Source organism: Cryptomeria japonica, chromosome 4 (genome assembly GCF_030272615.1).
Source record: "Cryptomeria japonica chromosome 4, Sugi_1.0, whole genome shotgun sequence".
Taxonomy (NCBI): domain Eukaryota; kingdom Viridiplantae; phylum Streptophyta; class Pinopsida; order Cupressales; family Cupressaceae; genus Cryptomeria; species Cryptomeria japonica.
This window is the reverse complement of record NC_081408.1, coordinates 599,939,539-599,953,145: the sequence shown is the minus strand read 5'-3', so window position 1 is coordinate 599,953,145 and position 13,607 is coordinate 599,939,539. Positions and strand designations below refer to the sequence as shown.

The 13,607-nt window shown below is 34.5% G+C and overlaps 1 protein-coding gene across 6 annotated transcripts in view; it reads left to right on the top strand.

Annotated features, from left to right (window-relative positions):
- LOC131061082 (FHA domain-containing protein DDL) overlaps nt 1–12,957 on the top strand; it is a 70,124-nt gene extending 57,167 nt beyond the window's left edge. For 4 of the 6 annotated variants that reach the window (XM_057994587.2, XM_057994586.2, XM_057994590.2 and 1 more), the window contains exons 4-11: nt 4,382–4,460; nt 4,609–4,666; nt 5,086–5,178; nt 11,421–11,535; nt 11,660–11,707; nt 11,791–11,836; nt 11,973–12,043; nt 12,485–12,957. In XM_057994587.2, the coding sequence (XP_057850570.1) occupies nt 4,382–4,460; nt 4,609–4,666; nt 5,086–5,178; nt 11,421–11,535; nt 11,660–11,707; nt 11,791–11,836; nt 11,973–12,043; nt 12,485–12,524 (550 nt within the window). In that variant the 3' untranslated portion in view covers nt 12,525–12,957. The remainder of the gene's footprint in view (nt 1–4,381; nt 4,461–4,608; nt 4,667–5,085; nt 5,179–11,420; nt 11,536–11,659; nt 11,708–11,790; nt 11,837–11,972; nt 12,044–12,484) is intronic. The other 2 variants (XR_009110491.2, XM_057994591.2) reach the window with 2 other exon arrangements.
- The last annotated feature ends 650 nt before the right edge of the window (nt 12,958–13,607 follow it).

Sequence of the window (13,607 nt, the reverse complement as noted above, 5' to 3'; positions counted from 1 at the left end):
CCCTTGCTTGCCAGAATTAAATTAATTAATTATAAACATACCTGAATTGCCTGGCAATAGATAATATATTATTTGCTGATAATATTTGTTGACCAGCTACAGCTTGCATTCCTTGGAATACACTCCCAAGTACACTCACAAATTTTATCCAAATTCTATTATGTATGATTTTATTATATCTTAACGTCTATAATTTATGTGCGTGCAATATAGAGAGATTGCAAAGGTTTTTGCTATTACTTGGTTTGTACATGGTCCTGCCTTTTATAACAGAGACATTGAATGCAAAGCCCTCCTCTTGCTTGTATGTAGGCAAATTTGCCATTGTTGCAAGCAGAATCTCTAAACTAGGGAACATTCTTTCCATGCGTTTGAAGAAGCCCTTTGTGACCTCTACATTGTCTTGAAATGAGTTATAGAACAATGTTGGATTGAGATGGTTTCCAATGGCATTGAAGGGGGAATGCATTTGTCAATCCCATCTGTCATCAATGATTTCCCATGGTGGATGTACCTCTCCCTATCATTGACCACCCAACTGCTGATGGTGTTGTTGGCCCCATATATCCTCATACAAATAATCCATGGGGGAATTTATTTCCATTGAGTAGTCTCTGGAAGCATAATATAAAAGTTCCAACTAACCCCATCATATCAGTACCAAATTCCTGCCGCCAACATATTGAGCTTGATTGTTGTGCAAACTGTCATTAAAAAAACAATGGCAAGGGTTATCGTTTTCAAGCACTACAATCTAAAACGAACAGTTTTCTAATCAGTTCATCTGAATTTGGAGGCGAATATTGTTCATGAGTTGGTACACCTCGTAATGTCCCATTCCTAAACTGAGATCAGTCCCTCCCGAGCATTATCCACTGAGATCATCCAAATTCGAGAAGTCTCCCATAGAGAAGAATTTGTAAATAAGATTCGAAAAGAGACCAAATAATCTTTACGATCAGTCAAAAAGAGGATAAGGAAGATAATCCCAGCCATTGGAAGGTCATAACGAGTCCAACGTATATACACTTCCACTTTCTCAAAAGATAAATAAATAACGCAGAGATATTATGCTTGATTCGATTGATTGATCAAGGTATATAACCGATACGTGAGGAGCGGTCTTAGGAGTATCAACGCTTCACACCATGAGTTTCTAATCAGGGAGAAGATATCTATTAAGGAAACATGGCGCCCATACAAGACTGTCATGATAGAAGATATTAATACCAGATCAACAATGTAAATGATTGGTGGGAACGTATACGTTTCAGGGAGGTCACTATCAAGAACTAAATATTGAATACAGTTGGTAGAATATCAACCAGGTATATACCAATCATGGTAATGAATATTAGCCATTGGTAGTAACCGCGTTTTCATGATCGTAAATGATCATCCACGATTAAGGCATGGACCGACAGTAATAAAGAAAGCAAGCTTGGGCAAATGACGACAATTTGATTGCATTAACTGATACATACAATAACCATTCACCCATCGATATCTGTTGAGATGACAACTATGACTAATGAATAATGCTTAAGATAACACCTGATTAATTAATTAACTGATTTACTAATGAAAACGGCCTGGTTAAAATACAAGTTAAGGAGCATAAACAATGATAAGGATCAGCGGCGATAGTTGTAATAAGGAGTCACGATCCCTTATGAAGAAACATGAATGGGAGAAGGCGTGACTTTCAAGATGCAATCCTTCAAGGATAATGGATACATAAGTCAATCAGATTGCTCATTCCAATCATCGGAGAATTAGTATCCATCCTTTATCTGCAGATTTGAAGAAGTTCGTGGGCAGGCCGAAGGCCAAATTATCGAGCACCAAAACCAAGGCATATAAGTGTTTGGTGGTCAAGATTAGTATCAACCAATTCAATATAGAATCTGTTCTAAAATAGGACGAAGGTAGTATAATTTACATCTAGTTTTGCCATACTGGTCGTCTGAGTCCCATAAATTATAAGCAGAATTTAATTGTTTCAGTAAGGGACATTACACACCTCCAGCATCCTCATATTATTAAGAGGTATGTCATGTCCTACAGGAGGAGAATCACGGCATCATGATCAGGGTCTCCACCAAATTAATCCATGAAGTCTAATAAACCAGATATTTATTCCATAATCCAGTTCTCCACTGCTTTGAAGTCCAACACCACCTACATCTCAGCAAGGGCCTTTCACAGCTGTTCATTTTGCCTCTCCATGGGTTGTATTTGCTGTTCATGGCCCTGTACAGTCTCAAGAGGGATCTGAACAATGGCCAGTAGCTGTTTGACAGAGTTTATTGCATCTGTCTGTCAGATTTTCTTTTTCCTCACCGTGTTTTACAGGCCCTATATGACCATGGCCACCTAGAACTTTCTGAGAAGAGGACTTAATATAATTGAAGTTCTTCTCTACCAAATCCACACTTGTTAGGAATATTATTGGTGGTAGAAGGATTAGTTTTGTTGCATTTTAATCTGATGTCCAATCAAATTCACATCATCATACATATGTTTCATCCTTCACAAGTGAATCTTGATTTATCTGATACTGTCCTGTGCCCCCATCCTTGGCTCACCAGGTTGTTCTTTGAGATTCTTAAATGGATAAAGTATCAATATGAGTGCTTCCTAATGTAATGGCAGCATGTACCACCTGACCAGTCTGACTTTCTGTTCAATGGATCTTAATAATGAAAGATTTAGAGCGTAGGAGAAGTTGGTTGAGGAATATAGCATGCCAAGGAAGTGGCTTCTCCATTCAGATTCATGATTCCACCAAATGCCTTCCTATCCTCTACTTGTATGTGGAAATTTCAAGGTTCAAAGGCTGTGGTAACTGGTTGGTGGAATGATTTTTTTATGACACCAACACATTTATCATGGAAGTTCTCCTTTGTTAGATATTGAGAGGAAATTTGAAACAAGACCAAGGTGGAGAAGACCTGTATTGGACTAATTGCCGAACATATGTATATGTGAAGATTGATTCTATGACACTCATTACAAACCAGTACATAAATAAAAGATAAGTGGGAGCTAAAAGCCTCACCTTGAAATTGAAAATAAGTATAGGTTGACCGGAACAAAGTTTCAGGACGAAAGTAGAATCTCCTTACGCATGTTCTTAGTCATGCTATAGAACTTTGTAAGTAATAAGATAGGGTGTTTAGTATATCAAAATTAAGGATTGGAGAAAATCATGGTAGGTATCTCTCTTTGCTTTCACTTGATCTTGCCCCATCCTAGATTTTTAAGCTACACTAAGCATCTTTATGTTGGTTTGTTTTGAAGTTTCTTCATATTATTTGCCCGAGAAAGGAAATCATTTAATTTAAAACTGTTTAGTGGCAATGGTTTTATCTTCTTTTGGTTTTTCAATTTTGTCTGCTGTGGGCTGTGTATATGGACATCTTAGGTTATTTGAATTACTTGCCTCTGGTACCATAATTATGAAATGCAATTTTGTCAAATGATAACTTGGTTAGCTTCTGTTTTAAAATGCATCAAATAACATAAACTGAAGTAGTAGATGCAAACCAATGAAAATATTATATGGCTGCCTACCCATGGTAAAAGCATGAAACATTTATTTGGAACTATGCATCTTAACCATACTGGGTCTTCAAATTTATGAATAGAAACATGCTGACATGATACATTTTCATTTAGTTTTGAAGCTGAAATTCATAATTTATCACCACATCCTTCAGTTAACCTTTTAATTTGCAACTAATTCTATGGATTTACACCTCAGGAACATCACTAAAACAAATGAAAACACTTGTGTACTAGATCCTTGGTAGTGTAATTCTAATTTTTTGTGAAGAGTTATTCATCAATTTGTTTAAATAAATGTGACTGTATCACGTTTGATATCATTTTAAATTTTTGTTCAGAATCTCTGGAAACTTGAAAAAATTACGAACACTCAAATTTTTAGAATATACATTTTTTGTCTGCTTGCAGGTATTCAATCTGAAATATGTTCTTAATATTTTGTTTTCACCCAAAGATATAATACTAGAGTGGACATCTCTATGTTACATTTCTTTGAATTTTCTACACCAAAGATTTGCCTGGCTAAGGAAATTTCTTTATTTTAGACTGTTGAATGGCAATGATTCTATCTTATTTTAGTCTGTGAATGTCATGAATAATAAAGTCTGGTTATTTATTTGTTTGAGACCCTTGATTTCCAATTACCTTAGATTAACATACGTTGATTCAAAGGCTTTTTATAACTCTAATGTACTTCATGTCATTCCTTAGCTGCAATAAGTTGATCAATGGCTTTGGTGTGGATGCTACAGTTATCTGAAGGATGTAAAGCATGCATAGTAAAGCTATAACTATTACTTTACCTTTACAGGAGTGAAATTGAATCTCTTGATGCCCTTGCCAAGATGAATGCTACAGAGGAAGCTTTAAAATCCAAACAGAATGAAAAGGTTTGTTCTGGGCTTGACATCAATTTGATTATCATATTCTATAGGATGGATGGATCATCTGCCATTCTGATTAAGAGATCTGTGAATATAATGAAGAATGGTGTTCTGTATCATGACCTAGTAATATATACATTGCTTTTAACCGCAGAATAAACCTTCATTTGAGCTTTCAGGGAAGCTTGCTGCAGAAACCAACAAAGTAAGGGGTAAGGAATACAGTTTTATTTAATAAAGTTCAGATGCCCTATACTACATACACAGGAAAAACCAAGCTTGTAGAAAAAATGCCTTTACACTGAAGTTGGATAAACCTAAAAAATTGCATGCCTTCAAATTTTTTCTACAACATAAAATCGTTGTATCATAACCAGACACATTTATACTATAAATGCATCATCAGGACATATTGTAATAGTTAGTGATTGTTCTTCCATCTTTGTGGTGATTAGTTATCATATTGAAATTACATTTGAAAGCTTACAATGCTTTTGGTTAAAATTAAAACAACTGTATTGTTAAGTTAATTAATGTGTTAACTGGGGCATTAATGCAGTGTATAGATTTGTTTATTTTTCATTGACTTTGAGACCTACTGTGTTGTAAAGAATTAATGTGTGTGTTGTAGGCATAACATTGTTATTCAATGAGCCACCCGATGCTCGAAAACCAAATCTCAGGTGGCGTCTCTATGTATTCAAGGGTGGGGAGGCTTTAAATGGTAATTACACTGCTTATAAAAATTTGTTCTAGTTTGTCTCTCTACAATTCTTGTCCTGTTTTCTCTTGACCTTATTTTAATTGTTTCAAAACTTGTTTCTATTCAAGTGGGTCTTTTATGGGGGCAGAAGTTTGTATATTATATCATAAAACTGACTGGACTAATGCTCATCTAGAATTTATAACATTTTGTACAATTTTATAATTTTCTATAATAATTTTCGATTTGGTACTTTTCAGTTTTTATTTGTGCATGTTCTTTGCATGGGGATATATGTTCATTTTCTAAAATGAGTATTGGTTCAAATATTGCGCATTATAGGAGATTCAGTCCTTCATAGCAATTGCTTTAGGAAATGATTGTGGCTTTAGTTTCTGCTTTTAACTTCTATTATAGGGTTATGTAGCTCACTTGTATAATGAAACAAATTAATTGAATTAAACTGGATATTATAGCTTTTAATCACATTCCATTAGATATTAGTTATTGTGTAATGCATGTTCTTTGCCTGGGGATGTATGTTCATTTTCTAAAATGAGTATTCATTTAAATATTGATCAACTACTGCATATTATAGGAGATTCAGTGTATCATAGAAATTGTTTTAGGAAATGATTGTGGCTTTTGTTTCTGCTTTTAACTTTATTGTATGGGTTTGTAGCTCACTTGTAAAGAATGAAACAAGTTAGTTGAATTAAACTGGATAGTATAGCGTTTAATCACATTACACTAGATATGACCGAAGTATTAACTAAAATAAGATTTTTTTACAGTAGAGCTGATTAGTGGTTCAAAACTAGATTAATACAAATAGTCGACACTTTCTTTCGTGTTATACAGTTTTGGGAATGATCTAACTCTACGTCATCAACTATACCTTTCACCACACTCTCCTTGTTCTGGCACTAAAAGGAGATACAATTATAAATCAATATGAGACTGATTAGTTTGAAAAGGTGTCAAGAATGAGTCACCTTATTGATGGCATAATACTTGGGGGCCTGGGGCTCAGTACTGCATTCTGTAGCAGTCAGCGTACAATGTCTATTGTTATGTTTCATATTATTGGTCATACGACAATGTATTAATTGTTCGTATTAAGTTGTTTGTCACTCTTGGGTAGTTATAAGCATAGGTTGGTTGACGGTTGTGTTCCTCTTATCAACCACCGGGTTCTTTAAATACATTGTGTATCATCAAGGAAGGTAGTATGTAGTTGGATCAACTGTAATCCTTGGCCGACCATCTCTGGTCTTCTTCTTTGTAATAATTTCATGTGCGAAAAAAGATATATTTTAATCCTGTATGTGGTATGCATGCATTGTCATCTTTATTGTTACTTCCTGTATTTAATTTATCAGATATAGCAGTAAACATCTGCGTTCTCCGATTTTCTTTATATAACCATGATTTGGTAGTGATATCAATAATGTGACCCATATCATTGTAATCTTTATGTAACAGGCTAGTCTTAACCATAAAGCGAAATACAACAATGCAACATTTTAAACAACTTTGCAACTTTCCAAAAATAAATGTAAGATGACAAAAGATACATAGTGCTATTTTTAGAAAGACCAGATTTTTTTTTTGAAATGAAATAAAAGTACAGAAGGAAATAATGCAGGAAACAACTTGTAACATAAAACTCAAGGAAGAATTAAAATAAAATCTACTTTACCAGATAACTGTATCTCGGATTGTGTCCTGAGTTGTTTTACAGATGCTTCGAAAGAAGGGAAAATATCATCAGGGTGATTTTCCGCCCAACCTTGGACCATATCAGTCCCCCTGTGTCAATCCATAAGGAAGAACCCGACCCTTCGCAGAGAAATGAAAAGAGAGTTCCAATGCCACCCGAGCCCTGGTGATGTCCCTACACAAACTCCTAATCAATCATACACCAAGGTAAATCCTACTAGTATGATTCCTGATTGGGTGTGCATCTGGGTACATGTCTGACTGAAACTTATTCACAATGGTTTCACCTTGGCCAAGGTTTTAGTTGGGGTGTGTCACGAATTTTGTCATGAAGTCGGATACACCCTGCTCGGCATAGTCCATGTCATTTTCAATTATCATCAGTCTCCTGTGCTACTGCACTCTGACCGTGATAAATAGACAAAATTATTGTTGGTTTAGGTGACTCATTCAACTGGTAAAGTCTACTTGCCTGCCTGCAAGTAGACTGCATAGTGAGTTTTCTGGAAGATAGGAATGGTCAGCTGAAAGTTTGAAACACTCATTATTCATTAATGTATGTTGTTCAGTTTTTATTTTACAAGCGCAGCGATCTGCTGATTCAAAGTTACATAATTATTTATTTCAATTTCCACATAACATATGATGGTTGCCTTTGGTCTAATTACAGCCGTGAATGTATAAACAGATGTATGTTTTCAGTCTCAAACTTCATGAGAAGCCATTTAATATAGCAACATTATTTTCTCTGTTTCTTCCAATCATTGAAAGAGTATTCCAACCATTTTTCTAGTTCTTGGAGTCTACCCGGTAATGTAACTTGCATTAGGTATACATACTACTACTCCTATACAACTGAAAATGAATAAGAGTACTAGTATCATACAACAGAGAAAAAGAAACAAAATAATTTTTTAAGGCTATTTCTTTTGGCTTGATAAGGAACAAGCTAAGTTGCTGGACCTGTTAGGGCTTTGGGTACACTGGTATGGCGATTCCCCCTACCAGGTATGGTTATATATATATATGAAGTACACTTATATTGAGTATTACTGGGCACGACAATGAACTGAAGAATTCAACTTGTTGATGTATAAATTCAAGCAAAATAATTTATGTTCCACGGAGTCTTAGGATGAGGGGATCGGTGGTCATGCCATTTTCACAATTTTATTGCTATGTTTTCTGAAACATCAAGTCCTTGTTGTTTCTATTTAGATCTTCATTCCTCAGAAAACTAACAATGAAGTTGAACAATCTAACCTGGCTTAATGACGAGGACTATGCAGTTTTTAATCAATAAGTGAATAAAGATCACTTTAGGCCAAATTAGGGTTGGCAAATGCTTTTTTTATTTTTTTTTAAATTGCAAAAAATCAAGTTATATTTTTTTCTTTTTTGATTTCCACTTGGATACACCTGGGTCTTCCTGGGTATGGCACAGGTTTTCCCAGGGTATGCTTTGGGTGTCCTGTGGGTCCTTCCAGGTCGACCCAGCCCAAAGCCAGGACATGAACCAGGCCCATATGTGTTTGGGGGGGGGGGGGGGGGGGGGGAGTTCTGTAGAAGCCAGTAACATAGAGATCAATTATATTACATTATTGAAAGAAAAATTTATTGCCAAAAAATCAGCTTATAATTAAAAAAATCATAACCTGGCATAATTCAACATTTTGTGCAACTGGACAGGAACATGACTAATACCAACAATCTTATCATGGAGATCTTTAATTATATCTTCTTTAATATTATCGAGGTCATCCATATAGAGCATACTAGTGTTGGACAGTTGGTCAGCTCAAAGGAGTTTGTGAGGTCTATATAATTACAGACAAGAAAATTCTAGATTTCAACTGCATCTGAAATAAATTTGGTGCTGGAAGTAATATCTAGAGTCTTAGGAAGAATTCTGGCTGGAGTTGTATAAATTTTTTGTTTTTGTTTTCAGTGCAGGTTGCAAAAGTTCAAAAATCTCTTCTCATGCCTCATACCGCTCTTCTTCAACTAGCATTTTCAAATGCCTCTGAGGACTTAGCACTGCATAAGTTCTTTTTTGCTGTCTTTTAAGTTTTCTTCTGCAAGCTAATACTCCTTTACACTTAGGAGACCTTAAAATTTGACCAAAGGCTTTGAGGAAAGATATCATTGTATGCAGCATCTTTTGGTTCATGTGTATATTTTCTGAACGGCTATGTCCGGTTTTCATACTAGGACTTTGCTTGATTTCTCAAACTGACCAGAATTTAGTTTTATTTGGAATGCTTCAAGACGGCAAAATTGGTAAGCAATCGAATCTATAAAAACTTTGTTTAGAAGAAATATCACATTAAATTTTTAATGAGTCCTGAAACTTAAATTAACATGTATTTCTTTGATGTATGGCATTGTCCAGCTTGTGATTTTGTTTACTATAAGCTGGCTCTTTTGCAAGAGACTGTTCTTTCAATAGTGTAGTATACTTGGATCTTTATCAAGAAAGAAGGAATAGGCATAGAAAAATTATTTTGTTTGTTTTTGTCTGTTGTCAATACAATTAGCTTATCTTGTCTGCAAACCTTAAAATGTTGACTTCTCAATACAAAATGTTTCAATACCTGAGTGTGCTAGGATTTTGTCAGACTCACTTCCTTGTGCTCTGATACCATAAACGAAATACACATAAAACAATATGAAACTAAATCAATTAATAGATGTCAAGAAGAAGCCGTTTTTATCGATGGCATAATGTTATTTTTGCACATCATCCAGTTGTTGGGTATCTGAATACAATTTAGTTATTACATAGTGATATTGTTTTTCTCTTTATTAAAACTCAAGTCATTTCTGATGTTATTATTTGTTTTTATTAGCTGTTGATATTTCCTTCAATAATAATAAATGGATGAAGATCTCTGCTTATTAAAATTAAACTAAGTTTAAGGGTGGACTTTGAAGTTTTTTGTCAAATTATTATGTGCCATAACTTCTGCATCTATATATGAATTGTATTTTTGGTTTAGGTGCATACCAAGTGGTTAAATTGCAAGATTCCCTCAGGTTATGAGTAGAGTTTTGGATCATCAACAATGGTGTATGCATGCACTCTGGTATTTCCTTGCATGGATTTGGCTGGCAAGTAAATTTGACATCATCGGGGCAAACGAGGTAACAATTAAGAAACATAATTAACATTTCCATCAGTGGACATTTAACCAGATAACATGCACTACTTACTGAAATATAAAGCAAGTGTGTCTATGGACAAAAATAAAGGATGAGAAAGTTATGATTTGGATGAGTCATGCTGGTAAACAACTGTTTTGTTTTACACAATATGGCAATTGTGTAATCACCCTTGAGCAACAGACACTATCTCTATGACCTTCGTACAATACAGGAAATAAGTAGGAGGTATTTTCCAGTGTGTCAAATCATGAAATATGGGTCAATGAGTTTGACTCAAATGCAGTTGAATTGTGATATAGATATCATAATACCGGGAATGTCAAACACAAGATTCAATCTAGCCTGCACAAACAATGATTCTGGATGAAAGCCATTGTCATATATATGGAACCAAATTTACTTAGACATTTCTTTCCACTAGTCTATGCATCATGCAGTTGCATCTATAATTTACAGAAACCTAGTAGGAAAAACTCAATAAATTGAAAAGAAACCACATTTTTTGGGGGTTGTACATATAACACTCCCATAATTTGGATAAAATGCCCATTTGACACTCTTTGTAACTTTAATTGACTCTAAAGAAAAGAGTTCTATATCTCCTTTCTTCCCAAATTTATTTGCCTAAACATATTTTGCATTTTTTGGAACATGTTGTATTTTATATTTATATGAACACGTCTACTATTGTGCAGAACTATTACATATTTACCTAAAAGATGAGGATCTCAAGAAGATTCTGGTGTTACCAGTGAAGGTCTAGTTATAGAAAATTAATAGATGGAATACCATTGCTGAGCAGCAACAGTTCAATGGCTGTAACATCCAACTTTATCATGTCAGCATAGCACTATGGCTTTTCACATGTCGAATGCAAAAACAATGATGGCTTATCTGTATATGATGCTGATTTACCACTTTGACCTGGCAGTGGTGATAATTTACACAGCTACAGAAACTATCATGCACTCATGCCTGATAGATCTAGGAACAAAATCGAAAATAGAATTTTTTGAGAACTAAAATTTTGCTCGTCAAAATTTCCTTACCTGATTTTATGGTTTAAATTTGAAGAGAGTTTGCTCTCAGTAGGGTATGATGCTTTTACTTTTAGATATTTGAATTGTTCTGTTGTTGTAACTTGTATGCTAGCCAGGCTGCAATACTGAGGATTTTATTCATAGTATTGTAGGGTGCATACTGTATCCTGTGGCATCCCTCTGAGGGTTGTCAAGTCATTGAAAACACTTCTTCGCTTCTCTGGTCTACAGTGGAATCTAGTCTGCACGTTGCTGCTTTTGTTTGCAATTCATTGTCATTTTTTGTTATGGGTACATGTGGATTTCTTTTATTTCATTACTTTGCATGATGTGTAGAGCCGTTGTACATTCATCGTCAAACCTGTTACCTATTTGGAAGAGAACGGAGGGTGGCAGATATTCCAACAGATCATCCTTCATGTAGCAAGCAGCACGCTGTTATCCAATTTAGGTAGCGTGTTCTAATTAGATTCCATCTTTAAGATTTTATATTTAGATTTAGGGTTATTCTTATAATGTTTTGATTGGATATTATCTCTAATATTTTATGTAATTTGACTGTTGCCCTTTTGCAGACAAATAGAGAAAGAGGAACTAGATGGCACAGTATCCAAGCATGTAAGGTAATAATATAAATATTCCTAGTTTATTCCAGTTGTTTTGGTTGTATGGCGAATTCTAATTTCTTATAGTTATTACCTATCAGACCCTACTTGATGGATTTGGGAAGCACAAATGGCACCCACTTAAATGTAAGAGTTTAGCATTTTTTCAAAACTCAATTTATAAATTTAATTTTGCAATTTTTATTGCTCTTGTTATTATGAATTGTAAGATTTTAGATTCGAAGATCCCATTGAGATTGACTATTTTCTTTTGTGGCTGCAGGACAATCGTCTTGAACCCCAGCGTTATTATGAATTGTTTGAAAAAGATACTATTAAGTTTGGGAATAGTAGGTATGATGGTATTGCATGGTAGCTCAGTTTTTCGTGTCATATCAAGTTCATGACTGTCAGCCTTATCATTGTTCAGTTTTCATTTGAGGAACTGTCTTATTCTCAACCTGATCTGTGCTTGGATTTTTTTAGTATTTACTATTTAGTTTTATATGGTTATACGGGCCTGTTAATAATTCTACAACTAGCTGGCTTAGTGCTAGGGACTTCCCAGTCAGATTTTGAACTTGTGTCACTGCAATGATAAGTGCCAATGTCTAAAGCTAAAGCTTTAATAGTTTTAAGCAGCAATATCTAAATAAATTTATCATGTAGGTTTTTCTGTGTGTTCTTGACAATTTGTTATATTTTTCTTTTCTTTTTGCTGACAGTTTCATTCTTGGTCCCACATTTACCTAGTTTAGAAAAAGAATGCTCTAATCTATTGCTTATATTTTGCAGCCGAGAATATGTGATCCTTCATGAGAACTCTGCCGGTTGATTTGAAATGGATCTCTGATTAACATTGGAGTTTTTGGTTCCAGCTATTTGTTAGAAGCAAATGCACACAAACGAAGCTTGAGGATCATGTTTAGTAGAAACAGTTAATTCTGTTGCTGTTATAAACTGCTATATTCACAAGTTTTCAGTGGAAAAAGCAAGATGATCCCGTCACTGGCATTAATCATCAAATTATAGATACAAGTCAGGTTTTTGGTGTAAGTTCGGAATCCTTGGATTATTGGATATATGTACATCTCAGAAAATTTAAATTAATAAGGCAAAACTCATTAGGATCATTAAAGATTTATTGAGATTTGTGGGTTAATAAGGCAAACCTCATTTTTTATGAGATTTATGAATACATGGCACAATTTTGATGTAAAATAAAAACATGTTAGGATCATTAAAGATTTTTTGACATTGGATTGTAACTTACTAGTTCAGGTAGTTCTTTTAATTGTTTTCTCTGTAAAGTAATGGACCACCTTAGACTTGCTCATCTGTTCGGCTTTGCATGCTTATTTAAGGTGATCTCATATTGAATTGTGAGTAACAAAAATTGTTATGAACTTATTTATTTTTCAATTTTGAAGATTTTAAGTGATGACATTTCAAAGTCACTAGCATAAACAATCTTTCTATTTTACTAGTATGGAGGGTTGTTCATACATCACACTATTCATTGTGGAGGTTGCAAATTGCGTGGATTATTTCAGTTCTAACAGAATTTTGAACAAGCAGTAAACTGTAAATTATTTTGAGCATATCATATGGCATGAAAAGAAGGTGCATGCCTCACCAGTGGCTGGGACAAGGAGAATTATTTCCATGTAATGTGGGACGGATCTGTGTATTAACATCCATTATAGCTAATATCATGCTATGACAAAGCTGCCAATATGACATTCATGTATTACATTGTTTTACTGGTCCTTTGGATGGATAAGCAAAGTCACTTCACTTCAGGGTTGAAACAATGTACCATTACAGTGTTAATACACTCACATTTTCTATAGGGTGGATGGGCCAAGGATTTGTATTCTTTTTCTCAATCTTTTTATGTAATAGGCATGGCCTTTTT